This window comes from Aspergillus caelatus (genome assembly GCF_009193585.1).
Source record: "Aspergillus caelatus strain CBS 763.97 unplaced genomic scaffold BDV27scaffold_94, whole genome shotgun sequence".
NCBI lineage: Eukaryota > Fungi > Ascomycota > Eurotiomycetes > Eurotiales > Aspergillaceae > Aspergillus > Aspergillus caelatus.
The window spans coordinates 62,251-87,443 of NW_022475357.1; the positions used below are offsets into that span (position 1 = coordinate 62,251).

Below are 25,193 nucleotides of genomic sequence, written 5' to 3' on the forward strand. Positions count from 1 at the left end.
ATACCAGGGGAGCGATTAAGTCCAGATCTAGTAAGCAGAGAAGCGATGTCATCCGTCCAACTTGGGAAATGAGAGGTCTGCAAACGGCATCTATTACTTAATTCGTGTACAGGGGTTTACCGTACAGGAGATTCTCGACCTTCTGCGGATCGCCGGTGGAGCTGACGGCCGCAGTAGTGACGGCCTTCTTACCGTAATGCTTCTAGATACTCGGTCGTGATTGGCTGAATTGGCGACCAGGAGGAGACTTCTCTCAGTGGGGTTTTGTATATAGGAAAAAAAGTATGGGTGCTGGTATTGTAATGGTTGTGACGCTAACTTCCATCTGGGATCCGTGGTTTAGCGCATTGAACCCAACTAGTAGTATTGCAAGCAGCTACGATTATCTCCAGTCGACCTACTGACCTCGGTGTACCTGAATCTCACCACCTCACCGTACTCTCCCGTCTTTTTCCTTCTCTGACCCCCGGATAGCTCCCTTTTTCTAGCGCTATATCCCCTAAATTCATTGGTCCCACGTCAGGGCGACTGGAGGAGTATACCGTTCGTATACTGGCGCTTTGTGTCTCTGTTGACTCCTGTCCGTAACTGGACTGTTTCTGGTTTGCTTGTATGGCTGACCTTTGTGTGTGTGTGTGAGTGAGTGAGATTGAAAGCCTCATACTCTAGAGTCCAAGGCACTGAGTGCGGATTTCACCTGTCCTTTGTTTTCATTTAGGATCTTTATGCGCTTCACAGATGGTCACTTTTTGCGGATCTCCCCATCCTATTCATAACCGTGGATACTTCCGGTGACTGTTTCCCATCGTTTGATATCTCGACATTCCTCGAGTGAATTGTTTTGCCACAGAATCCTCTGCCCGTTTCCTCTATATTTTGGATGTCGATCGCTACCGCTCCTCATCGTTCTCGCGCATTCTTCGCATTTGGATTCACAAGGAAGGAGGACCGGTAATTTTTTGTCTCAGCATAAGCCACATGGGTTATATTGGACAACTGCTAGGACTCAATATCTATTGGGAAGCTTAAACGGTTGCGGTAATACTGCAGAAACCCCTACCTCTTCACGAACACAAGCCTTGCTTTGATGATACAACGAGGTCCGATTAATTGCTCCTTCAGGAGCCGCATTCTTATTCATATCAATATCCCTTTCGTCTAAAACTCTTGTCGCCCTTGAGACCCACTCTTACCTGGGCCGTTAAACCCCTTGGACGATCATGTCGGATTCCAGATCCAACGCAAACGATTCGAAGCAGTCGCAGCCTTTGCAACGACCGCAGGCCCCCGAAATCAAAATTAATACAGACCTTAACGAAGAAATCTCACCGACCGCGGCGCATCCCACGTTACAAGTCTCCAGTGAAAATGCCTTTTCCAATGATACAAGCGCTCTCTTAAACAGCGGCAGTATTTCGCCTTTGGATGGGCCTTCGGGTGGCTCAATACGCTCGTTCGCTTCTGATCCACGGGATCACGAGAGTCGACCGACCTCCCCGCATAACGTCTCGTCTCCTACACACAAGATGAACGACTCCGTGTCCCATTCGAATTACCTGGCTGTGCCCGGCACTAGATCCCGCGGGAACTCATTGGAGTCGGAGGACACGCATCAATCGTCTAGCACATATGGAGGTGATACTTATGTACCAACGGCATCTCATGGATCTCGTGCAGATCTGACGAAGAACATGGTTATAAATGATGAGGATGCCCTTAAGCCAGATCCGGGCCGCGAAGATGAGTTTACGGTGGAAAATAACAAGTTTGCCTTCTCACCGGGTCAGCTAAATAAGCTCTTAAACCCCAAAAATCTCGGCGCATTCCATGCTCTAGGTGGCCTTCGTGGATTAGAGAAGGGGCTACGGACTGATATCAACAGTGGGTTGAGTATGGATGAGACCGCGTTGGATGGAACCGTGAGCTTTGAGGATGCAACGTCGATCGCTTCGGAGGAATCAACACAAGGATCCCCCTCCCAGCCCCCGCGGCAACCGACGAGGTCTGGCACGGAGCCCGCGAAACACCCTGACAATGGCTACACTGACCGGAAACGCGTTTATGGCAGCAACAAACTCCCTGAAAGAAAGCCCAAGAGTATCTTTGAGTTGGCTTGGATTGCGTATAACGATAAGGTCCTGATTCTTCTGACGGTTGCTGCTATTATCTCACTCGCTCTCGGCATCTACCAGTCTGTAACAGCCAAGAAAGGTGAACCCAAAGTGGAATGGGTCGAAGGTGTCGCTATTATTGTGGCTATTGTCATCGTGGTGGTAGTGGGTGCTGCGAACGACTGGCAAAAGGAGCGCCAATTTGTGAAACTGAACAAAAAGAAGGATGACCGACAGGTTAAAGTGGTTCGTTCCGGGAAAACATTGGAGATTCCAATTCACGATGTCCTGGTGGGCGACGTTATGCATCTCGAACCCGGCGATGTAATCCCAGTCGACGGTATCTTCATCAATGGTCACGATGTCAAGTGTGACGAGTCCTCTGCGACAGGCGAGTCGGATGTATTACGCAAGACTGCTGCCAATGAAGTCTTCCGGGCTATTGAACAACATGAAAACCTCTCGAAACAAGACCCTTTCATCGTGTCCGGCGCGAAAGTCTCCGAAGGTGTGGGGACATTCATTGTCACATCCGTTGGAGTCAATTCAACATACGGGAAAACGATGATGTCTCTCCAGGATGAGGGCCAGACGACTCCGCTGCAGTCGAAGCTGAACGTCCTCGCTGAATATATTGCCAAACTCGGTCTTGCCGCCGGACTATTGTTGTTTGTTGTGCTGTTTATCAAATTCCTTGCACAGCTGAAAACCATTGACGGTGCCGATGAGAAAGGTCAAGCGTTCCTTAGAATTTTCATTGTTGCTGTGACAGTCATTGTGGTTGCTGTTCCCGAAGGCTTGCCTCTGGCTGTCACACTAGCACTCGCCTTCGCCACAACACGCATGCTCAAGGACAACAACCTGGTCCGGCTGCTCCGGGCTTGTGAGACCATGGGGAACGCGACAACGATTTGTTCCGACAAGACTGGCACCTTGACGGAAAACAAAATGACTGCTGTTGCTGCCACCATGGGAACGACTTTCAGATTTGTCAAGGATGCCGGTGCTTCTTCCAATGGAACGGATGAGAATGGCGACGCACACGAAGTTTCAAATGCGCTGTCACCATCCGAGTTTGCCAAAAGTCTTCCTGCTCCAGTCAAGCAGCTTTTACTCGACTCAATCGTGCTGAACTCCACAGCATTTGAAGGGGAACAGGAGGGGGTTATGACGTTTATTGGTTCAAAGACCGAGACAGCGCTTCTAGGTTTCGCAAGAACTTATCTCGCTCTCGGTTCGCTTAGTGAGGCACGGGCTAACGCAGAAATCGCTCAGATGGTGCCATTTGATTCCGGTCGGAAGTGTATGGCTGTGGTTATCAAAATGGGACCTGGAAAGTACAGGATGTTGGTCAAAGGTGCAGCGGAGATTCTGGCTGCGAAATCTACGCGTATCATTTCCGATCCAACAAAAGATTTGTCCAATCACCCGATTTCTGATGACGATAAGAAAACTTTGAATGCGACGATAGATCGGTATGCAGCTAAGTCCTTGAGAGCTATCAGCTTAGTGTACCGCGATTTCAGTCAATGGCCGCCCGAAGGGGTACGCAAGCAGGAAAAAGATGGAAATCTCGCGGATTTTGACGTCGTATTCAAGGATATGACCATGTTCGCTGTTTTCGGCATCCAGGATCCCCTCCGAGCTGGGGTAACAGAATCCGTTCAACAATGCCAGAAAGCTGGTGTTTTTGTCCGAATGGTGACCGGAGATAATATTAATACGGCCAAGGCTATTGCTGGAGAGTGCGGTATCTTTACGCCTGGAGGAATTGCAATTGAAGGACCCAAATTTCGCCAGCTTAGCTCCTCTCAGATCCACCAGATTATCCCTCGACTGCAGGTCCTGGCAAGATCTAGCCCTGATGATAAGAAAATCCTGGTTACTCATCTGAAGAAGCTAGGTGAGACGGTTGCGGTTACCGGTGACGGAACAAATGATGCCCAGGCTCTTAAGACAGCAGATGTTGGATTTTCTATGGGAATTGCTGGCACCGAAGTGGCAAAGGAGGCGTCAGATATCATCCTGATGGACGATAATTTCACCTCAATCATCAAGGCTATGGCCTGGGGTAGGACTGTGAACGACGCGGTTAAGAAGTTTCTGCAGTTCCAAATTACAGTCAATATCACTGCGGTTCTCCTAACATTCATCTCAGCAGTGGCTAGTGACACCGAAGAATCGGTTCTTACGGCGGTACAACTTCTATGGGTCAATCTTATTATGGACACTTTCGCAGCGCTTGCTCTAGCCACTGATCCCCCATCTGCACATGTTCTGGACCGCAGACCCGAGCCCAAATCCGCTCCACTCATCACCCTCACAATGTGGAAAATGATTATCGGTCAAAGTATTTATCAAATGGCCGTCACGCTTGTCTTGAACTTTGCAGGAGGCCACTTTGGCTACGAAGGCGATGTACTCTCTACGGTTGTATTCAATGCCTTTGTTTGGATGCAGATATTCAACCAGTGGAACTCTCGCCGCCTGGACAATGGTTTCAATATTTTTGAAGGCATGCTCCGCAATTGGTGGTTCATTGGAATTCAGTTCATCATCATGGGTGGACAGGTCTTGATCATTTTCGTTGGTGGCCATGCCTTCTCTGTCACCAGAATAAATGGTGCGCAATGGGGAGTCTGTTTGATTATTGGCGTGATCTCTCTTCCAATTGCAGTCATCATTCGGCTGATCCCAGATGCATTCATTGAGAAACTCATCCCGACCTTCTTCAACCGCAAAAAGGCCCCCGAGCTTTTCGTTTCTGACGAGGATCGCTTCGAGTGGAACCCTGCTCTGACTGAGATTCGGGATCAGCTCAAATTTCTCAAGAGGGTCCGTGGAGGTCGATTGAGACACCTGAAGCACAAATTGCAGCACCCTGAAGAGTTCCTTCCAAGATCACGAAGCGGCTCAAGGTCATCACGGTCAAGAGAGAACTCGGTCCCTGGAACACCCGTCAATGAACCCAGCAGTACTCCATCTCAGCCCCCTACTCCGGAATCACGGTCAAGAAGACGAGCTCGGTCTCGCTCGAACTCGGCATTTGGACCTGCTACAGCCATGGCGGGTATAGTTGCTGGAAGTATTGCAGGCTGGTCGCCTATTGAAAGAGCGCCAGCGGACGGAGAGCAACTCAAGTTCGATTTCACTCCACATGGGGGCTTGGAAAACCAACAAGGCATTGAAATCCACCCCAAGACAGCAGCAGACGATCGGATCGTGGGCGACTATCTTTCATCATCAAAGACGCCCCCAAGCCAGAATCCAGACCTCCTACCTTACTTTGAGCACGCTCCTCCTGCACGGGCTCCGTCTAGCCGCAGCATAAGGTCAACATCTGTTCACAGTCGGTCCGCTCACAGCCGGTCCGCATCTCGCAACGAAAGTTGACCGGATACCCGGTTAAATCCCTAATAATACCTCTGATACGTTAACGGTCTTTATTATTAAGACTACACACTTCACAACGATGTATTATGATCCTGTCGTTGATTTGCTTCTTGATATGTTGATTTGTTTTTTAGTTCTGGGTCGGCCGTTCTCCCACGATAAAGCAACCTTTTAGTGCATTCTTTCACCCTTTCTGCTTTTTCCTGTGCTCATAGATTCCCAGTTTTCTTTCCTCGGGTTCCGGCTATCTGTCATTTGCTGGATTGCATGATTTTAGTCTAGCGATCCGTCGGGCGTGTAACGGTTGAAAAGGTCTCGTTTTGTTTCCCATATAGACACTCATTCCAGTGTATGTTCGGTCTCGGCGCAAGTGGTGACGGCCTGTGTAATTTGTTTTCTCTTGCCTACTTTGTACATATTGATCCTTACTCCCCCCTTTGTTGGGTGTTAGAGATGGTTTAATCATTGTTAAAATCTTGGGTTTCAATTTCTACTTAATATCTTTTTCTACGGGTTGGCTTCGTTTTCTTTGATGGGGTTTGGTCTTTGGTATAGGAGGTTCTTGATTCACTGCCGGGACTTATATTATTATAGCCGGTGAAATGTGGATCTGTTGGTATGGTTTATCTTTCGTCTGTAGTTCTGGTCCAAGTTTTGTAGGATTAGGTGTATTCATTCATAATTAAGATGTTTATTCTTAATGGGATATCCCTGGCGGTTCAATTGTCTAGCATGTCAAATTGATTCAAGGTATAAGTATGAAAGACTTAATTCTTAATTCCCGAATGATATGGCTGTATAAAGAGCTAAAATATCAACAATACTGTTTCGTTGATTTCAACGAGACGTTGCTAGTTCCCTATTTGGGAAATTAGATTATCAAGGGATATGTTTCTCTTGTTTTCTAATCTTTTTTCTTCACTCCTGTTTTGTGCCATCTTGTTTAACGTGTTTTGGGTAGGGGATTCATTTTATATGCAACATGCCCGGGTATTTTGCTTACTTTGTGCGTTCGAGTGAGTTCCTTTTGGGTGGGTGTTGGATAGATTTACTTAGATAGATGGTTATGGGGGTTTTGAGGGAAGAAACTAGAGAGCTGTACGCGCGATAGAGAATAAGGGCCGCGTCTTCTCTGAATGTGGTTCGGGAATCGATGGTACTGTCTCACTAGGCTCATTTGTTATGCACGACATGACTCCAGATCGAACTGCGGTTCTTTTTAGTGATCCCGATACATACTGGCTGGAACAAAGGAAACCTGACGCACGTACTAGCAGTATTATGCAATGTTCCACTGGTGTGGTAGTCATAATTAGGTCATGTGTGATCTGCAAGAGCGCGTTATTTCAGGTTTAGTAAAAGGAACCACTTGCTCGGAAACTTGAGAGACAGAAAAGTCCCTGAACGAGGGGTTTCGAAATGTGATCGTTATTCTTGGATTGACCAGATGTTTGAAAGGTAGGCAGCACGGTGGCGAGCTGAAAGGCTCATGGGGCCTGTTGAGGGGCTTGCGTTGACAAAACAAATTGCCTCGACTCAGTTTCGAGGGATGATCATAGCATCATATTCATACTTGTCAAACTTTCTTCCAAGTGGGCTAGTATGAGCTCCGGGGATTTTTCTGAACTGCTCGGATCCTCGGACCTTGAGCTACGTTGCACACTGTCTCTCCTTGCTTGGCTGGTGCATACCAGACGACCGTGTTGGAGAGCTTAATACCAATATGAGTAATGGAATGTAATGGGCATGGAGATGTGACAAATCACGGATCCCGGACGATCTGCACCATATTAGCTTGAATGTAATAGAGGCGATTCGGGTGTTTGAGCCAAAAAGTTGACTAGAGGGCCAAAGAGGTGATGGGAATTTTGATAAACCCGAAAATACCGAGCCCTTGTTTAGCGCTAGGTTCCCTTCTTTCTCTTCCCATGGATGGGGTTGAACTTATTTTCCATGATGACCTGCATCATGAACGCCTGTCTGATGAATTTAGGGGACAGGGTCGTGCGGTCAAAGTGCAGGGTCCTGGTACCGTGTACACACCAGCTGTGGAATGCTAGCATCAAGTAGGGCAGGTGATAGGGTGATGTCAAACTAGTAGCACTGTGTGAGCAGCAAACTCCTTCCCTGAGTCTCCCCCTTTTCTGCTGCACATCTTTGTGTCCCTATATATACCCTGAAACGTTGTTCGTCTTTTCCTGACTATCTTCTTTCGGCAACTTGTAGCTCGGTCAAGCTTCCACGTTATTGTCTCCGACCAGAAGGAGCAGAGAAGTAGGCAGACCTGGCTCCTTTTGACCAAGTGACGGCCCGTCTTGAAAGCCAGCATGATGCCTGAGGCTGAAAAAACTCGTATATCCCCTTCCGTTCAGAGTGTTGCACAAGAGGAGTTAGAAGATCAGGCTCCCCTTAATGCAAGTCACAGATCGAGGTACCAAAGATGGGCGGGCAGCATCAAGGGCCTCGAGGCGCGTGGGATTGAGCCAATACCGCTTGAGGAACGCCTGAAGACTAGCCCATCAGCATCACTTCATATGCTGCTTATGTGGTTCAGCATGGGGATGGCCGTGAACAACATGGTGGTTGGGTCATTGGGCACGCTTGTAATGAAGCTGAGCTTCGCAGATGCTGCTCTTTGTGCAATATTTGGGAATCTGTTGGGGGGTATGGCAGTTGGGTATATGAGCACTTGGGGTCCCAGAAGTGGGAATCGCACTCTTGTATGGTTCATCCGTTGCATATAACCTCTGTTCGTCCCTGTCCCTGTTATGAAAGAAAGAGAAGTACATACAGCTCACTTGTTGTCGATAGATAGTCGCCCGATATTTTATGGGGTACTACCCTAGCAAGGTGTGCTGCTCGCTGAATGTGCTTACAAACTTGGGTTATGGGATGATGAATTGTATGATCGGCGGGCAATTACTCTCAAAAATATCAGGTGGAGCCGTATCCGTTGTCGTTGGTATTATTATTGTCGCTCTTGCAAGCTTGGTGATGGCTACATTTGGAATGCAGATCTTCCAATATTATGAGAGGTATGAACCATGCCTTGGTGCCTGCCCCTGTCAGCTTCTCTGGGACTAACTCAGCAATGTGAGCCCTGCAGATATGCTTGGTTCCCGCAGTTATTGGTACTCTGCATCATCACTGGATCGGCAGGACCGCAGTTTGATTTCGAGAGTTCATCGGTTGGATCCTCAGACGAAGTCAATGCCAAACGTCTGGCTTTCTTCTCTCTTTGTTTGTCTGTATCCCTCGCATGGGCGCCGTTAGCTGCAGACTACTATGTCTACTATCCGCCGACTATTAGGCGATGGAAAACATGGTCAATGACCATGATGGGAGGATGCTCAGCGATGATCATCACTCTTCTCCTTGGAGTTGGTCTAGGAAGTGGAGTGGCGAAAAACCTCAAGTGGGCTGAAATTTATGATGGTACACCGGCGAGTCTATTGATGGCTGGTTATGGCAGACTTGGAGGCTTTGGCAAATTCTGCGCGTTCATCAATGTCGTAACGGTGGTCTCCAGTAATGCGCCTGGATCTTATTCAATGGCTATGAATTTCCAGATGCTCGGGAATGTATGGTCGAAAATCCCACGTCCTGTCTTCACTGTTACTACGACAGTGATATACACGGCATGCGCCATTGGTGGACGAGATTTCCTATATGACATTTTCAAGAGCTTTCTTCCACTGATTGGTTATTGGATCATCATCTGGTTTACTATTGTTGTGGAGGAGGACTTGCTCTTTCGACGTAGCCAAGGCTATGACTGGTCCGCGTGGAACTGTCGACAGAAGTTGCCGGTAGGAGTTGCTGCTGCTTTAGCTTTCCTGGTTGGCTGGGCGGGGGCAATTGTAGGGATGGTATAGTATATCCCTGATTCATCTGCTTGAGGCCAGTGCTAACCCATTCCCTTTTTCCTTATAGGATCAAGTGTACTATACGGGGCCGATTGGGCAAGCAGTCATTGGAGGCTGTGACTTAGGAATCTGGCTCGGCTTCGGTTTCACGGCCCTTGCTTTCCCTCCGCTGAGAATGTTGGAGTTGAGAGTAATTGGACGCTGAAAGAATATTGCTTCCATGAGATGCCATCCATATGCGTTCATGGTGACCTATCTGTCTGAGATTGGAGTCACCGGTTATACATGTGGTGTTTTGCTTCAGAGACCTTGGATAGCCACTTTGCATGGGATGGCTCGAATGGCTTTAAGAAGTAAGACCGCCAATCAATAAACTCTGTACGTACGTACGCATGACTGGTCATGCTCGCACACAGTGTACCATAGACTAAACTGAAGCTGCATGTTAGAAGCTTGTCTTTTCGCCTTGGCAATAGACAGAGTTTTGCAAGGCATGGAGTATTTGCTTTTTATAGAATCAGGATGTGGATAGAAACGATATGTTCCAATTGCATTGCTTATAAGAAGGAACTATGTGTTACTTCGTATCACCCCCTAGTATATCTCTGTCTCTTTGTCTCTTGACACATGAGTTGAGAGGGACGTTTTCTTGTGGACTCGACTATTTTGGTAAAAAGACCATATGAACTTTCACGCAGTGAAGAGTGACGCATAGACCTTTCGACGTACGTGAAGCTGTGGTGATTCAATTTCATCAGAAAGAGATGAAGGTATGTGATGTAAGTTAGAAGTAGAAGCTTGGACCGTAAGCAACCAGAAAGAGAAAGTGGCGAGCGAAGATCAAACTAGTCTAAATGTGGATAGTTGAATCAGGTGCCCAGCTTAGAGCACAAGATATCAGCAGAGAGTTTATTGCTATTATATACGTTGTCTTAGAGCAATAAATGCAAGCTGTTTGATAGGGTTGGCGAATTTGACCATAATTTTCTGTTATGGAGCCTTCTTCCTGAATGCAGCGACCTACGTAAATGCTTCCCCTCTCTTATGTTCATACCCGAGGTCCTTCGATACTCGGCAGGAATATTTAGGTTGTGGGGAAACGACCGTCAAAGCTGTTGTTAGTGAAGAATGGCCATTAAATCAAATTTATAACTAGTCCTCGGAGTAGGACCTCGGCTTGAAACACTAATAATACAATAAATGTAAGATGGAACCAATAGTAGGCAGTCTATTACTCTTTATATTGGACCCCGTACTTTATTCATGCATAGTATGAAAGGGCTATGGAGAAGTAATTATGCACGGGTTCTGTTTTGTCAAGCTAAACTCTTGGCGGGCTGAACACGAGTTAATCCTAAAGATCCTGTGATCGTTCTTTGCTACTCCGCATCCCTCGCCCAGGAGATTATATTTAACTAGGTCTAATACTCACCATCTTAACCGGGTTGTTGTGGCTTGAGGCTTATGATTTCCGGTGTGCATGGTTAATTTCCCCCGGTCAGACAGTTGAGTTAAATACAGACTCCACAGCATACTCACGTTTGTTGACATCTGGCGAAGCGATGGGGAATGAGAGCCAAGCCGTCACAGCTGGCATCAACAATTCAGTCCCGCAAGCAATTCTAGACATTGCACCTCGCCAGCTTCTTCCATATGCCCTCGCGATTCTAATAGCATATCCATTACTGGTCTCCTTGCTCCGCTTTCGCCGGGTACAATGGCTACACCAAAAGTACAAGTACCCCAACCGGGCATCCCTTGCTAAAATGACCGACGACGAGGCCTGGGAAATCCAGAAAGTGCTTTTGCAGCTGGAATTTCCATTTATCTATATTAAAGCTCTCCAATTTGCTCTCTTCAGGGTTCGGCTCCTTTTCCCACCTGATTGGTTTCTTATACTTTTTTGTGGACTGTCTGGTAACCTAAATTGACCCAGCGAAGACCTACGGAATCCCCACCATCTCCGGGCTGCTCACCAAGACTAGCCAATTCTCTAATCCGGAGACATCTTACAAGCGTTACGCAGACACAAGCGCCTTGGTTCAGGAATTTATGGGCAACGCCCCATCTTCTAAACGTACTATCACTGCGATCGCTCGAACCCGCTGGCTCCACAATGGCTATCGCACCTCGGGAAAAATATCCGAGGATGATATGCTCTACACGCTTAGCTTGTTTGCCCTCGTACCCATGCGGTTCATCGAAAAGTTTGAGTGGCGAAATCTGACCGACCTCGAGAAGTGTGCTATCGGCACATTCTGGAAGAGCGTCGGTGATGGTCTCGCAATCGGTTACGAGGCCTTTCCGTCGCATAAGACGGGATTCCGCGATGGCCTCCAGTGGCTAGAGGAGATGACCGCCTGGAGTGAAGCGTACGAAGCTAAACACATGGTTCCCCATGCCACGAACCGGGAGACCGCGGATCAGACTACGGCCGTGCTACTGTACATGGTCCCGAAGCCGTTCCAGCAGATCGGACTGCACTTCGTTTCATTCATGATGGATGACCGCCTACGACGCGCGATGTTGTAAGTACAACCCGAAGACAGTAGCTCGTGTAACGATTAACCTGGGCCTAGGTATGACCCTCCCCCGGCATCATATGCTAAACTGTTCTCGTCGCTCCTGTCCGTTCGCCGCTTTGTGTTGCGTTACCTGTCGCTCCCCCGACCTTATTTCCTCCGTTTCACTGCCTTCACCGAGCAACCGGACCAGAATGATCGCATTTTCATCACCCAGTGGGATGCGGCGCCCTATTACGTCGCGCCTACTTTCCGGAACCGCTGGGGCCCTGTCGCTTGGCTTACCTGGGCTATGGGTCGGCCTCTTCCAGGCGACGAAGGTGATAAGTATTACCCCCGGGGCTACTATACACCTGATGTAGGACCCAAGTACTTCGAAGGCAAGGGTCGAACATCCCTGGAGGAGTACGCCCAGGGCTTGAAAGGTACACGAACCGGTCAATGTCCCTTTTTTTAAGTATGGGCATGGACAAGATGCGCTACTATTACGAGAAAAACCGTTCTATGTCGTGTTATTTGCAAAGCTAGATATACTCTAGTATGATATGGCGGGGCTAGTGAGAGAAAGGGGATAATTTCATCTTACGAGAAAATCTACGCTAAATTCATTGTCGTGCATTTTGAGCGATATGACTAAAGGTACTTAACGGGCTTACTTTACTATATTCCAAAAGCACTTTAAGATTCCATAATATCGAGATATAGGATCCTTAATTGTCATATTTTCAAGCCAAAAGAACTGTTGAGTCGCGCATTGACCCTTAAGCCCGACCTTGTTCTTTCCCGAGACCAAACTTGTCTCCCTAATTTGCATTTACCAATACACTGGAGGGCACAACAATACAAGCATTCTTAGTAAAGCGATAATAAACCCAAAGGAAACATCATTTGAAGTCTTTCCTCCACAAATCACATATTGTCCCTCAAATAGGCCTCCAGCCATAGAACGTATTTCTTTCTTCCACGGGCAATTCCGCGGTCCCGTCTTCAAAGTGCGTCCGTATCTACGAGTACCTCGTCATTGTATTCATCCAAGGTTTGCAGGCAAAGATAGAGTCCTTCAACCAGCGATCCTGGACGGTGTCCGGAGTTCCTGGTCCCAAGGATCCTCACCCGGTACGATATACTGTTTTGGCTGCCCTTCCGCTTTAACTAGGGGTAGCATTTGATTGACTGGTTGGAAATGGGCTCCCGCAGGTTAACCCAGCCATAATAAATGAGGCAATGGGGACAGAGCTGAGGGATCGAGGGGTAGTGCTTCTGAAATTGAACCGGGCCAGGTTAAGGTGGTACCTAGGTTGGCGCAGACGTTGGTGAGACGGATATCTCTGGAGAGATGCCGATGGGGATGTTAAGAGTAAGCAGTTCTTGGTGATGAATATCATACTAGAGCAGCCCCATGTACTGTTCGTGTAAAGAATGGCCGAGGGGCAACCGTCCAAGGAAGTTTCAATGGAGCGGTTTGGCACATAGTTACTCGTGGAATCTGTTTGACATATACTAAATGAACAGTTTGACAGGCTGTCGGCGCTCGTGATCCCGGAGACCACCCACGATGGATGCGTTCACAAGTAGACACTTAGCTTCGGTGGTAGGACGAAAGAAATTCATCACAAACTCTTTCATCGTATAGATAACATTCCATATACCGCCTCCAGCGACAACAGTGCGTTCATACGCACTTTGCAGCGCATCGAACTGCAGCCACTCGGTTCCAGCGCCTTCATGTACATGTCCAAAGACATGCAAGCGGGGACGAACACGCCAGAGCGTGCGCAATAAATATGTACAGCCGAGATTGAGCAAGTCGAGATGGGCGCGTGGTGGGGTGTGTGTTATGAGTATGTCGATGTTAGCTGGTACCCTGCCGCCCCAGAAGTCCTCAGAACGAGGATACTGAAAGGTCCAGTTACCGTGACGTGGTGAGTAGGGGCTGCCGTAAATATTTAGATGGCGGCCATTGTTACAGGTGATGGACACTTCTGAGTCTTGGAGATAGACTATATCTCCCCAGTCAGGAGCTTCGTCCTCCGCTTTTAGACGGTTAATATCGGAACCAAGACATAGGTCATGATTTCCAGCGATGACTATCTTCGATGCATGGGGCTGTGTGCGTAGCCAGTCCAGCGTCACTTGTAGTTCTTTCAATGACCCTGATTGAGTCAGGTCCCCCGCGTGGATAAGAATGTCGCCGTCTGGAAGAGAAGGTTGGCGATTATGTGTATCGGAGATGCATACGATTGGCACAGGGTCTTTGACTGGCTGGGCAGCGATTGTGTTCTGCCAAGTGTAAAGCTTGCGCGTGAGAAAGACGCATGGCTGTTTCATAAACTGCTGCCAGGCTGATGGGCGTGGTCGGTTGAGAATTTCGCCGAGACTATTACCTTGCTTCCCAAAAAGTGACATCATTAAACTGACCGTAGAATTTTTTTTCCCCATAAGCAGTAAAAATAATGTGGATAGCGTATTGGCATAAATTCTGGCTGGTATTCTAGATATTACGCAAAGTGCTATTGTCTGTTGGTTGGTTGTTGCATAAATCTTACATGCTGCCGCTTTTACGAAATCTGCACACAACAATGTAAGGCATATACATTTGCTCTCCCATTCACAGTTCTGAATAGATACTTATGAAGAAATTATGAAGAGTTTGGTTCATCGACTGTGCACAATTTGTAGTTTATATCAAGTTGCGCTCCACGTAGATACCAACATGCTTTCCAGGGGTATGACGGGGCTAGGGCATGAAGTAGTAATACACCCCTGACATAAAACCTCATGGCTAATTGGTTATATCTTATAGTAAATCACCCTTTGTCAGGGAACTTGGACCCATGAATTAAGCTATCCCTGGATTAAATGGCATAACGGCAAGTGTGAGTCCTAGCTCTTAAGTAGCTGTGTTCATACTCTCTGCACGCAAATGCTCTACCCACTATCAACATGCCAACGCAAGAACTTTGCAATATTCCCCTGTCGAGAAAGAAACCGCGGATGGGACTCAAGACCCAGAAAGATTTCGCATCCTCAATCTTCTTTGAGAATGCTGGTCTCTGTTGTCCGAACACATTGTCCAGTTTCGGATGTTTGGCAATAAACAGACCCCTTACATTTTACGAAAGTACCGCACTTCAAACATGAGAATGCTTTTAGTCGGCTGATAGAGTCGAATATTAGGTGTTTCACCCCATTGTCCTACCAAACTCCTACCCTTGTGTATCAAAGAACGGGAAGCCATGCTTTCCTATGGTCATGACTGGTTTCAGGGGTCATACTCGCAGTGCAATCAGAAAGCATGGGTTGGCAGCAGATTTCAGTGTATAGAACAGAATAATGCATCACGCCGGTCTGGAATTGCCCTCAAGCTCATCAGTAGCCACGCTACTCCGTGATTGTACGACTGTGTTGCCTTAATCAGTTTTGAGGAGCCCTCCTAATTGTGGGACAGCCTGGACCTGAGTCTTGATATTGTTTCTATTGCGATATTTCTGTAGGTATATGAATGTAAATACAGTATGTTTCAGAAAATAGTTTTCTATTCTGCGACCGCAGTTGGCATGGCTCAATATACCAACATGATGCAGGACGCTCCAATACCCTCCACTGCAGAATCTCGACGCCCTAGCGTTGCATCAAATACAACAACCGCTCCTTTTTGCTGAGGGACCTCCACAGCATAGGTACTAACGGCGGGTACCATCATCTCATTCTCGCTCTCGACATGCGAGCCCTCATAGAACCGGGGAAAGCCAGCCCCCGGTTCAATTACGATCAGGACGTTGTAAGTGCCTTTCTCGACTCGGGGCTTGTAAATCGACGTTCCCTTCGGGCGATCATGATATTGAACGAACCATCGGTTCAAGCACGGCCTGTCTTCTAGAATTGCGATGGACGGCTTGATTACCTGAAACAGGAGTTAGATCTAGCTGCTGGCAGTGCCCTACACTCTCTTACAATGTCAAAATAGAACATCACAGCATCGCATTCGGCGTTCCAGTGTAACTGAATCTGTCGGCTCCGTTGTTGTATAGTATCCCGTTTCTTCTCCAACTCCTGCTGAACATCCGAAACGAGTTTTTCACCGATGTGCCCCGCAACGACAATGCCTGATACCTCAAGGTCTTTATCTAAATCAAAGTTCTCGGACATATTGGTTGATGGTTAACGTTGATGGTTGTTCGAATCAAGGTGGGGTTAGGTAGGAAGTGGCACTGCACCATGATGCAAGGGGGGTTGCCCAGTCAGTGCGCGAGTATATGTACAACCGGGTGAATCAATAATAAAGGTCCAAAATATGAGAGCAGAGGGTAAGAAGTTCTCTACGTGTAATTCATTTTCTATGCTATCCTTGGTACATTCGTGTTCAAGGAGTTAGTAGTAGCTACTGTAGGGCTATGGGTCGGATCTTTTCCAATTTACACGCTGTATGCATGCAACTGAAAGCGGTACTATGTACGTGGCCTAGGCCTACTTAAGTGAAGTGCTTACTCCTAGGTCGTTGTGAGAATGTTCGGGCACCGATCATAGCTTCTATTTAAGTCACACCTATACCCCGCATATGATGGCGCTTGGTTCTTTGTATGCGGTCTAGAAACTGAGTCGAAGTCACCGTACTACTGAGCTGTACGTGTACTTACAAGGCAGTCCTTCACGTGATAATCATCTCGGTATGTGACTTAAGCCCGTTGCGATAGGCTGTCCTGTCATTAAAGGATGCCCGCAGCTTTACCAAGTTTCATCTGGGTTCTAAACAATGACAAGCAGATTACGTTGGGGTTAACAAGGATTAAATTGTTGCCAATCAAGGTAGGCGGCCTAAGGCAACTTTTTGGTAATCATATTAGTAAGCAATAAACTGTAATACTAGCCAATGGGAGAGCATGACAGCAGCTCATGCCGGTAGGTATGGTATTAATCGTCACTCTCCAAGCTTACTGTGTAGTAGCAATCCCGCGTGCCAAAGTTCCCCCCCCCCACCGGCAACCCCGAACCTCGATCTACTACCTGTCTTCCATGATCATTTGATTATCCATATAGACCCTTTGTTCCTTTACTTTTCAGCGTTCCAGTAATCCCGCACCCGTCTTCGCCGCTATGGCATCCCCCAGTCCCGAGGGTGCCTTGAGCAACTTCCCTCAGGACCCTTCCGAATTCGACAGCGACCCGCGCATTTCCTTCTCGAAACTAGACGACAAATTCATTTTGGAAACAGAAGATGGCCAGGAATTTGAATACGATACGGCTCTGAAGCGATGGATTCCGACGGTGTGTGCGCGCTTTCTCTCCAGCTGGTGATTCCTGTTGTGTTTTTCCGGCTGTTGAAATCCTGCTCTGCTGTTGTTTTCTATTGCGACTGCGCGTGAAAGCGCCCAAGAACCTTCTTCCGTTGCAAATATGCTGGGATGGCTATGACTGCAGGGACTTTGCATGGTTCGTGAAACTGATCTTGTGGTGGGCGCCGCTTTTGCGCGCCCGTGGGTATTCTCCAGGTAGATGAACAACTGCTCCGACAACAACAAGAAGCCTATAAAGTTGAGGGCGTAGATGACAGTGACGAAGTCACGGCATCGCAACTCAAGAAGAAACGCAAGCAGCAAGCGACAAAAGATGAGGTAAGTGGGGGTATTCATCTTTAGTTGTGTCATGTCGCAAGCCCGTGGGACTAACATTGGTGGGTTCTATGTAGGGGAATGGCCAAAAATCGAAGAAACCGCGTGTTAACACAGCGGTCTATGTCACGTCCATTCCTCTTGACGCTGACTTCGAAGAAATCAGATATATCTTTTCTAAGTGTGGCGTCATCGCCGAGGAAATTGACAGCGGCCGCCCACGGATTAAGATGTACATGGACGACGATGGAAAATTCAAGGGTGAAGCTCTCGTCGTGTTCTTTCGCCCCGAATCTGTCAACCTTGCAATCCAGATGTTGGATGACTCGGATTTCAGATTAGGTGTAACTGGGCCGCAGGGGCCTATGCGGGTTCAACCTGCAGATTTCTCTTACAAAAGCCAACAAGAGGCACCGGCCAAGACCAGCGCGAAGGATAAGAGAAAGATCATTCAAAGAACCCAGAGATTAAATAAGTATGAGACCTACAAGTATGAATGGTGGTTTGGTAGGGGAGACTTGCTAATGTGGTGGAGCAGCAAACTTGCCGATTGGGATGATGACGAACCATCTGCTTTACCAGAGACCAACTCTAAGTTTGAAAAGGTAGTCATCTTGAAGCATATGTTCACTCTGAAAGAACTCGATGTATGGGCCTTTTTTACCTTTCTCTCTATTCTTTTCGTATCCTGCTGGCATCGACTGACAATGTCATTAGGATGATCCAGCAGCCATCCTTGACATCAAGGAGGACATCCGTGATGAGTGTTCCAAACTGGGAGAAGTGACGAATGTAGTCCTTTACGATAAGGAAACCGATGGAGTGGTTAGTGTCAAGTTCCAAGACCCAGAAGCTGCAAGAAACTGTGTAAAGGTATGTGCAGATAGACTCAAGTGTCCTTCGGGGACAAGGAAATACTAGTCTGGATAGTGCTAACGATCGTACTTTACAGCTTATGGACGGCCGGTTTTTCGCGGGCACCCGCGTTGAGGCTTACATTTCCGATGGTAGCGAGCGATTTAAGAAGACTAACGAGAAACGAGCGGCTCTTGAGGATTTGGCGGAGAAGGGACTTGATGCCGATGAGGATGAGGAAGAGAGGCAGCGATTGGATGAATTTGGCACTTGGCTCGAGAGCTCTCATACTGTGGAGAACACGGCCAAATGAGGGACTCGGGCGATCTTGTGGCAGTTGTGCTATGTCACCTCTTGCTGAAGGAACCTACTCCAGTACTGTGTGCGAACCGTTGAGGATCTCCACCAGTACTGAGCTGCGGAGTCCATTTCCAGAAAGCTTCGTGTAATATACCTACTCTGGGGAATGTAGAATTGTATTTAATTCGCGATCGATCCATATGTTGTTGGTGGTGTCTGACATGACAAGATCCGAATCGACTATTTTTACAGACATACTACTGGTACAAACTACTAATCCACTAGTGAACGACCAGTGGCTTGAACCCGCCAACTCAATTGTGGTTCGCTCCTGCAGTCTCGTGACAGCGCTAACCGGAATAGGGGAAGAGCCCCTATTTACCTGCCCGAAAAATAAACTAAGCCAATGTTGACTTGTTGATCCCCTGACGCCCGCACAACGAACAACTTGACGTTCCTCACCGCTCAACTTCAAGTCCATCTTTCCTCCTTCTCTCTTCTCCTCTTCCTCTTACCTACTCCCCGTCGACTGTCTCCCCCAGTCTATCCAACAACCCTTCGCCAACCACCTCTTCGCCTTTTTCAAACCCACCCTATCCTTCCAACACCGTCAATATTCCTTCCACAATGCGTGAGATCGTATGTTGCTCCCCTACCCCCCGGTTCCCCTCTTCAGACGCGTTTTTCGGGGATACCCCCCCTGATAGGGACCCCACCCGTTCTCCAATGATACAAGTTTGCTGACGGAGTTTGTTTCATCCTATAGGTTCACCTTCAGACCGGCCAGTGTGTAAGTTCGACTATGATTTGATGTCTAGAAGGACCATGGCGACGGATACTAAACATGATATTGGTGATAGGGTAACCAAATAGGTGCCGCTTTCTGGTATGTCTCGATGCCTTCGAGTTAATGTGCTTTGGGCCAAGGAACTCCACAGAAGCATGAACTCGGATGTGCCCTATTGTGTCTGCCACGTGTTTGCTAACATCTTTGCAGGCAGACCATCTCTGGCGAGCATGGCCTTGACGGCTCCGGTGTGTAAGTACAATCCGTGTACACCTCGAACAAACGACGACCAGATGGCATTGGAAGAGTTGGAATGGGTCTGACGGGAAGGATAGTTACAATGGCTCCTCCGATCTCCAGCTGGAGCGTATGAACGTCTACTTCAACGAGGTGCGTACCTCAAAATTTTCAGCCTCTATAAAAACGCTTTGCAAGTCCTGACCGCTTCTCCAGGCCAGCGGAAACAAGTATGTCCCTCGTGCCGTCCTCGTCGATCTTGAGCCCGGTACCATGGACGCCGTCCGTGCCGGTCCCTTCGGTCAGCTGTTCCGTCCCGACAACTTCGTTTTCGGCCAGTCCGGTGCTGGTAACAACTGGGCCAAGGGTCACTACACCGAGGGTGCCGAACTGGTTGACCAGGTTGTCGATGTTGTCCGTCGCGAGGCTGAGGGTTGCGACTGCCTCCAGGGTTTCCAGATCACCCACTCCCTCGGTGGTGGTACTGGTGCCGGTATGGGTACTCTCCTGATCTCCAAGATCCGTGAGGAGTTCCCCGACCGTATGATGGCCACCTTCTCCGTTGTCCCCTCCCCCAAGGTCTCCGACACCGTTGTTGAGCCTTACAACGCCACCCTTTCCGTCCACCAGCTTGTTGAGCACTCCGACGAGACTTTCTGTATCGACAACGAGGCTCTGTATGACATCTGCATGCGCACCCTCAAGCTCTCCAACCCCTCTTACGGTGACCTGAACCACCTGGTCTCTGCTGTCATGTCCGGCGTGACCACCTGTCTCCGTTTCCCCGGTCAGCTCAACTCTGATCTTCGCAAGTTGGCCGTCAACATGGTTCCTTTCCCTCGTCTCCACTTCTTCATGGTTGGCTTCGCTCCTCTGACCAGCCGCGGCGCCCACTCCTTCCGTGCCGTCTCCGTTCCTGAGTTGACCCAGCAGATGTTCGACCCCAAGAATATGATGGCTGCTTCTGACTTCCGTAACGGCCGTTACCTCACCTGCTCTGCCATCTTGTATGTGACTCCTATTTTCTATTTGTTCTGCCCTCTTTTGTTCTAAATCTGACCATTCTATAGCCGTGGAAAGGTCTCCATGAAGGAGGTTGAGGACCAGATGCGCAACATCCAGAGCAAGAACCAGACCTACTTCGTTGAGTGGATCCCCAACAACATCCAGACCGCCCTGTGCTCCATTCCTCCCCGTGGTCTCAAGATGTCCTCCACTTTCATCGGAAACTCCACCTCCATCCAGGAGCTCTTCAAGCGTGTCGGCGACCAGTTCACTGCTATGTTCCGTCGCAAGGCTTTCTTGCATTGGTACACTGGTGAGGGTATGGACGAGATGGAGTTCACTGAGGCTGAGAGCAACATGAACGACCTTGTCTCTGAGTACCAGCAGTACCAGGACGCCTCCATCTCCGAGGGTGAGGAGGAATAGTAAGTGATCCCCATTGGCCCTACTCAAGTATTTGTGTTAACCAGTTTGCAGCCTCGAGGAGGAGCCCCTTGAGCACGAGGAGTAAATAGCTTCCAGTCACTGAAGACTCGGATTGAGATCTGACAGCAATACCCTTGATAAGTCCATGTTCTCTGTGGCTCTGGCCTGGTTCACGGGTCTTGGTCATTACATTATTTTGTCCGAGCGTTTTTAATAACTTTCCTGTTCTTAATTTCGAAAGGCCTGTAGAGCCCTTGAGACTATTGAAATCAAACAGCACATAGTTCAAAAGCAATCAACTGGTGCAGTATTTTGTACAGCCCTAGTCCCAACATAATCAATTATCTATTCTTTCTTTTTTTTAATCCCGCCGCTCATTCCAATGGAGGCGTATCTGCAAAATAAGAGTTCGGAGACGTCTCCACTGCATATCGATGACCCCTGACATCAGCTTTTTCCGCTGCTGCCCGAATCTCACGCAAATCTTCCATACTCAACTCCACCTCCAATGCCCCCATATTCTCATTGTAGTAGTCGATACTCTTTGTCCCTGGAATGGGAATGACATTATCACCTTGCGCCAACAACCATGCCAGCGCCAACTGGCCTACCGTTATGCCTTTCCGGACAGCAATGGCATGCAATTTCTCCGCCAGCTCTAGGTTCTTGTGGAAATTCTCTGGAAAGAAACGTGGTATTTCCTTTCGAAAATCACCCTCTTCTAGGTCATCAGGACTCTTAAACCGGCCGGACAATAGACCCCGACTTAGAGGTGAATATGCCACAAGCGCGACGCCGAGTTCCTTCGTGGTGTTCAGGAGGTCAGTCTCGGGCTTTTCAACATCCAACGCAAAAAGACTGTATTCCATCTGGACTGCGGCAATGGGGTGCACAGCGTGAGCTCTTCGAAGCGTCTGAGGCGACACCTCCGAAAGACCAATATAGCGAATCTTCCCTTCTCTACAGTAAAACATTAGTACCAATCAACCTCTCCCCCGAAAGGGAAGAGAAATGCGGAACCCACCGAACCAGTCCCACCAGCCCCTCCACGGTCTTTTCAATAGGAGCCGCCGTATCAACCCGATGCACATAGAACAAATCGATATAACTCGTCTGAAGTTTCTCCAGACTCCTCTCGCAACACTCTCGCGCATACTCTGCATCATTTCTCCCCGGTCCGCTACCCACCTGTCCGAACTTCGTCGCCAGGACTATATCTTTTCGTTTGTCGGGATTCAGCGCCAGCCACTTGCCAATTAGCTCCTCATTGTCGCCGTAGTTGTTCGCTGTATCCCATAAGCGTTGCCCCGTTGCATAGACGTGGTCTAAGAAGGCGAGGCGCTTGGAGTCCGGTTCGGGTGTGTTGGTGTAATAGGCGCTGAGGGACATTGCCCCGTAACCGATGGGGGTTACAGGGGTTTTTTGCTCGAGAGATCTCAGTGGGTAGGGCATGGTGATTCTATTCTTTTGTTTCTTGCTGTTTTGATGTATGAGGGGTGGACCATATATATGGTAGCTCGATGAGGGTTGAGATGGTATGATTCAAGATTAGTAGTAGTAATACTGGGAACCGGATTCTTCAGCTTTTATAACTATATCAGAAACTTAGTAGTTTACTAATTACTCTCATCTTGGGTATACAATTCTGAATCATCCAGAATACGAAGTAGATTGCTTTGTAATGTTGAGTATGCGGGGTTCTTAGGGCTGAGCTAGTTGGAGCCGTGCTCTCTTTTATAGTACTGGATCGGGATTAGTTTGATGATGTTCGTATTACTAAAGTTTGTACCTTTTCCAAGTTCTATGGAACCCTTTCCCAGCCGGGTTGTATAGTTGCCGTTTTGGGCCTGATTCGGTGCTGCTTATTATTAATATGGATGTGTGGGCAAGTAAATCATGTGTGTGTGTGTGCTGAGTATCCCGGACTTGAAGGTGTTAGGGAATATCTCTCTGCCAATCTGAGCTCAATGAACTTCTAGTGGTGGCTATTAGCCTGAAGTATTGAGTAGAATATGGTCTTAGTTACAAATCATTGAGATATACGCCGTACTGTAGCTGAATATTACTGTTATATGAGTTTTCATTGTCAAAACGTTGTAGGAATTGTCCTTTGCAACACCTATCACGTCCAACGTAAATTTGATATCCCAAATCTATCAAGGAGGAAGTCAGAAAGATGTATATGTGTATATTCATTAGAATTATCGTTCTTGTTTAACGAAACGTATTGAGTCAAACGCCATATTAGAGAGGAATCAAACGATACAAATAATGTAGGAAGGTGCCATGACTTGCCACAACATCGGTATCCTTTAGAACTGCAGAAGGGGTCTCTAGAATTTATTTTCAGAGTAATGCAGGAACACATGTATAATCCGTTTTCCCTCCTCTAGAAACTCGGTAAGATTTATGCTTACTCTACTCTAGACCATTCTGGCCCCATTTATCTAGACGAAGCTGACGACCTTCTTAGCCGAACCTTATTTGCCGAAGAACAATTCAATGCTATTTATTCAATGTTCTGATCTTGTTCCCCACTAATAATCACTCAAATGTTCACTTGAAGTACAGGTAATGCGATGGTGGTCTATTTCAACGAGGTTGACAACAACTGGGCAAAAGGGCTACAAGTCCCCAGTCACACACTTGGTTCTCTTCCATAATCTTACATCATCACATTCAAACATAGTTGCTATATTAAGGATGCTTATTTTCGTCTGGAGTTTAGCCCGGGCTGCAGGGTGAGACGCCGAAGATGACGGCATCCACAAAGCTTCACATCGGCCTAACCTATACTGTGTTAGGGCTACTGTACCTGTGGGATCGTCGTTGGACACGGTCGGGGATGACCCGTCTTGCTGTCTGGGAGGCCTGAGGGAAGTGTCGAGATTCAGCCACAGCCGCTCGAGCTTGGAATTAGTATATGCATGCTGAGACAACATGTGGGCTGAGCGCAGCAGTGCCCATCTCACCATCTATATTCTGCCGCTACCGTGAAAATTGTAATCAAGGGATCACCGGGATATAAAAGCTCGCTAATCCTCATCCTGAATATAATTGTCCCCAACAATACAACTCAATTGTCAATCACTCAATCACTCAACTACTCCTGACTCTCCACAATCTACTTCCTCTTCATTTGCTAGACTCAATCATCGAGCAAGATGAAGGCCACCACTATCGGCACCCTCCTCCTGGCTGCCGGCACCGCGCTGGCCGTGCCTGGCAAGCGAGCCCAGAAAGACGTCGCCATCAGCGGCTTTTCTGCCTCTCAGAACGACCAGCAGGGATTTGTCACCTTCAGCTTCAGCGATCCTAACTACAACAAGGCACCTATCGATGCCAACGTGCTCTGGTACGCTTCTCTCCCCTCCCTCCTCTCTCCGGTCAACGACCAAACTAACATACATGGCCAGGGAACGTCCCGGAAACCCTCCCTCAAACGCTCGCACCAGTGACGGTGCCTACCTGGTCCAGTTCCCAGACGGCGTGGACGACATCTCCACCTTCACCTTGCAGGTGCAGCGGGAAAACAGCACCGCTAAAGTCTCTCTTACCGTTGATGATGCCGCCGAGGACACCAACTGGAATTGTTCCAATGTGAATGGCACCGAGAATGGGAAGAAGTGCCACTACAATGGGAACATCGTCTTCACGCCTCCTTCTCCTTCTTCGTCTCCTTCTGCTTCTCCCTCGGCTTCTCCCTCTCCCTCTGCCTCTGCCTCTCCTTCGTTTACACCTTCCGCTGGGCCTTCTTCTTAAGCTCCACTAGCTTTTTGATGGCGATCGGGATAAGATAGACACAGGAATTGAAGATGGGGAAAGTTGTTTCTTTTCAAGTTTTGAATTTTGCGTTTTGCGTTTTGTCTGTTTGATATAGTAGATACCGCACGGGTATCAGCATGGTGGCTGATACTGGATAGACTAGAGCAATGTTTTGTGCTTTTGATCTATGTACCAAGAATGAATTTTCCGAGTCTTTCGAGATACTCTAGCTCAACTTCTTTAGACCTTGAAATGAAACCTTCTCTATTTATCGAGATCATAGCCCCCGCCCCCGGCTCTGACATAAGCCGTAGAAA

The 25,193-nt window shown here is 48.0% G+C and overlaps 10 protein-coding genes across 10 annotated transcripts; 6 read left to right on the top strand and 4 right to left on the bottom strand.

Annotated features, from left to right (window-relative positions):
- Positions 1-904: 904 nt before the first annotated feature.
- pmcA (putative P-type calcium ATPase) lies at positions 905-5,653 on the top strand. The gene is made up of 2 exons (XM_032064680.1): positions 905-5,585; positions 5,639-5,653. The coding sequence occupies exon 1, from the start codon at positions 1,221-1,223 to the stop codon at positions 5,502-5,504; it is 4,284 nt and encodes a 1,427-aa protein (XP_031927308.1). The 5' UTR covers positions 905-1,220; the 3' UTR covers positions 5,505-5,585; positions 5,639-5,653.
- Positions 5,654-7,578: 1,925 nt separating this feature from the next.
- BDV27DRAFT_172505 (uncharacterized protein) lies at positions 7,579-9,575 on the top strand (the record flags this gene model as incomplete). The annotated part of the gene is made up of 4 exons (XM_032075888.1): positions 7,579-8,224; positions 8,316-8,539; positions 8,611-9,373; positions 9,438-9,575. Exons 1-4 carry the CDS (start codon positions 7,832-7,834, stop codon positions 9,573-9,575), a joined length of 1,518 nt encoding a protein of 505 aa, XP_031927309.1. The 5' UTR covers positions 7,579-7,831.
- A 1,195-nt stretch (positions 9,576-10,770) lies between these two features.
- BDV27DRAFT_128776 (uncharacterized protein) lies at positions 10,771-12,658 on the top strand. The gene is made up of 3 exons (XM_032067050.1): positions 10,771-11,232; positions 11,312-11,898; positions 11,950-12,658. The coding sequence occupies exons 1-3, from the start codon at positions 10,933-10,935 to the stop codon at positions 12,347-12,349; spliced, it is 1,287 nt and encodes a 428-aa protein (XP_031927310.1). The 5' UTR covers positions 10,771-10,932; the 3' UTR covers positions 12,350-12,658.
- A 65-nt stretch (positions 12,659-12,723) lies between these two features.
- Positions 12,724-13,461, bottom strand: BDV27DRAFT_128777 (uncharacterized protein; the record flags this gene model as incomplete). Its single annotated transcript, XM_032067051.1, has 1 exon — positions 12,724-13,461. A coding segment is annotated over exon 1 (233 nt), but the record flags the coding sequence as incomplete, so codon positions are not given.
- On the bottom strand, positions 13,393-14,298 carry BDV27DRAFT_145474 (Metallo-dependent phosphatase-like protein; the record flags this gene model as incomplete). The annotated part of the gene is made up of 1 exon (XM_032070416.1): positions 13,393-14,298. One exon carries the CDS (start codon positions 14,296-14,298, stop codon positions 13,393-13,395), a length of 906 nt encoding a protein of 301 aa, XP_031927312.1.
- Positions 14,299-15,382: 1,084 nt separating this feature from the next.
- BDV27DRAFT_128778 (uncharacterized protein) lies at positions 15,383-16,254 on the bottom strand. The gene is made up of 2 exons (XM_032067052.1): positions 15,847-16,254; positions 15,383-15,796 (listed from the first exon to the last, which is right to left on the bottom strand). The coding sequence occupies exons 1-2, from the start codon at positions 16,039-16,041 to the stop codon at positions 15,455-15,457; spliced, it is 537 nt and encodes a 178-aa protein (XP_031927313.1). The 5' UTR covers positions 16,042-16,254; the 3' UTR covers positions 15,383-15,454.
- Positions 16,255-16,986: 732 nt separating this feature from the next.
- Positions 16,987-18,669, top strand: BDV27DRAFT_158053 (U2 snRNP complex subunit CUS2; the record flags this gene model as incomplete). Its single annotated transcript, XM_032072619.1, has 6 exons — positions 16,987-17,157; positions 17,382-17,504; positions 17,579-17,991; positions 18,040-18,148; positions 18,219-18,374; positions 18,454-18,669. 6 exons carry the CDS (start codon positions 16,987-16,989, stop codon positions 18,667-18,669), a joined length of 1,188 nt encoding a protein of 395 aa, XP_031927314.1.
- Positions 18,670-19,103: 434 nt separating this feature from the next.
- BDV27DRAFT_128782 (tubulin beta chain) lies at positions 19,104-21,442 on the top strand. The gene is made up of 8 exons (XM_032067053.1): positions 19,104-19,295; positions 19,423-19,446; positions 19,517-19,542; positions 19,654-19,695; positions 19,779-19,833; positions 19,897-20,687; positions 20,751-21,110; positions 21,163-21,442. Exons 1-8 carry the CDS (start codon positions 19,284-19,286, stop codon positions 21,194-21,196), a joined length of 1,344 nt encoding a protein of 447 aa, XP_031927315.1. The 5' UTR covers positions 19,104-19,283; the 3' UTR covers positions 21,197-21,442.
- Positions 21,443-21,485: 43 nt separating this feature from the next.
- Positions 21,486-22,563, bottom strand: BDV27DRAFT_172513 (NADP-dependent oxidoreductase domain-containing protein; the record flags this gene model as incomplete). The annotated part of the gene is made up of 2 exons (XM_032075889.1): positions 21,486-22,071; positions 22,136-22,563. The coding sequence occupies 2 exons, from the start codon at positions 22,561-22,563 to the stop codon at positions 21,486-21,488; spliced, it is 1,014 nt and encodes a 337-aa protein (XP_031927316.1).
- Positions 22,564-24,007: 1,444 nt separating this feature from the next.
- On the top strand, positions 24,008-25,075 carry BDV27DRAFT_128783 (uncharacterized protein). Its single transcript, XM_032067054.1, has 2 exons — positions 24,008-24,466; positions 24,528-25,075. The coding sequence occupies exons 1-2, from the start codon at positions 24,276-24,278 to the stop codon at positions 24,871-24,873; spliced, it is 537 nt and encodes a 178-aa protein (XP_031927317.1). The 5' UTR covers positions 24,008-24,275; the 3' UTR covers positions 24,874-25,075.
- The last annotated feature ends 118 nt before the right edge of the window (positions 25,076-25,193 follow it).

Excerpts from the sequence above, each read along its gene's own strand:
- BDV27DRAFT_128782 (XM_032067053.1), top strand. Across the intron at positions 19,696-19,778 it reads GGCCTTGACGGCTCCGGTGT|TTACAATGGCTCCTCCGATC; the intron begins GTAAGTACAATC and ends CGGGAAGGATAG. Across the intron at positions 21,111-21,162 it reads TCCGAGGGTGAGGAGGAATA|CCTCGAGGAGGAGCCCCTTG; the intron begins GTAAGTGATCCC and ends ACCAGTTTGCAG.
- BDV27DRAFT_128783 (XM_032067054.1), top strand. The coding sequence starts at position 24,276 with ATGAAGGCCACCACTATCGGCACCCTCCTCCTGGCTGCCGGCACCGCG. Across the intron at positions 24,467-24,527 it reads ATCGATGCCAACGTGCTCTG|GGAACGTCCCGGAAACCCTC; the intron begins GTACGCTTCTCT and ends ATACATGGCCAG.
- BDV27DRAFT_128776 (XM_032067050.1), top strand. The coding sequence starts at position 10,933 with ATGGGGAATGAGAGCCAAGCCGTCACAGCTGGCATCAACAATTCAGTC. Across the intron at positions 11,233-11,311 it reads TCCAATTTGCTCTCTTCAGG|ACCTACGGAATCCCCACCAT; the intron begins GTTCGGCTCCTT and ends GACCCAGCGAAG. Across the intron at positions 11,899-11,949 it reads CGCCTACGACGCGCGATGTT|GTATGACCCTCCCCCGGCAT; the intron begins GTAAGTACAACC and ends ACCTGGGCCTAG.
- pmcA (XM_032064680.1), top strand. The coding sequence starts at position 1,221 with ATGTCGGATTCCAGATCCAACGCAAACGATTCGAAGCAGTCGCAGCCT.
- BDV27DRAFT_128778 (XM_032067052.1), bottom strand. The coding sequence starts at position 16,041 with ATGTCCGAGAACTTTGATTTAGATAAAGACCTTGAGGTATCAGGCATT. Across the intron at positions 15,797-15,846 it reads TGATGTTCTATTTTGACATT|GTAATCAAGCCGTCCATCGC; the intron begins GTAAGAGAGTGT and ends CTCCTGTTTCAG.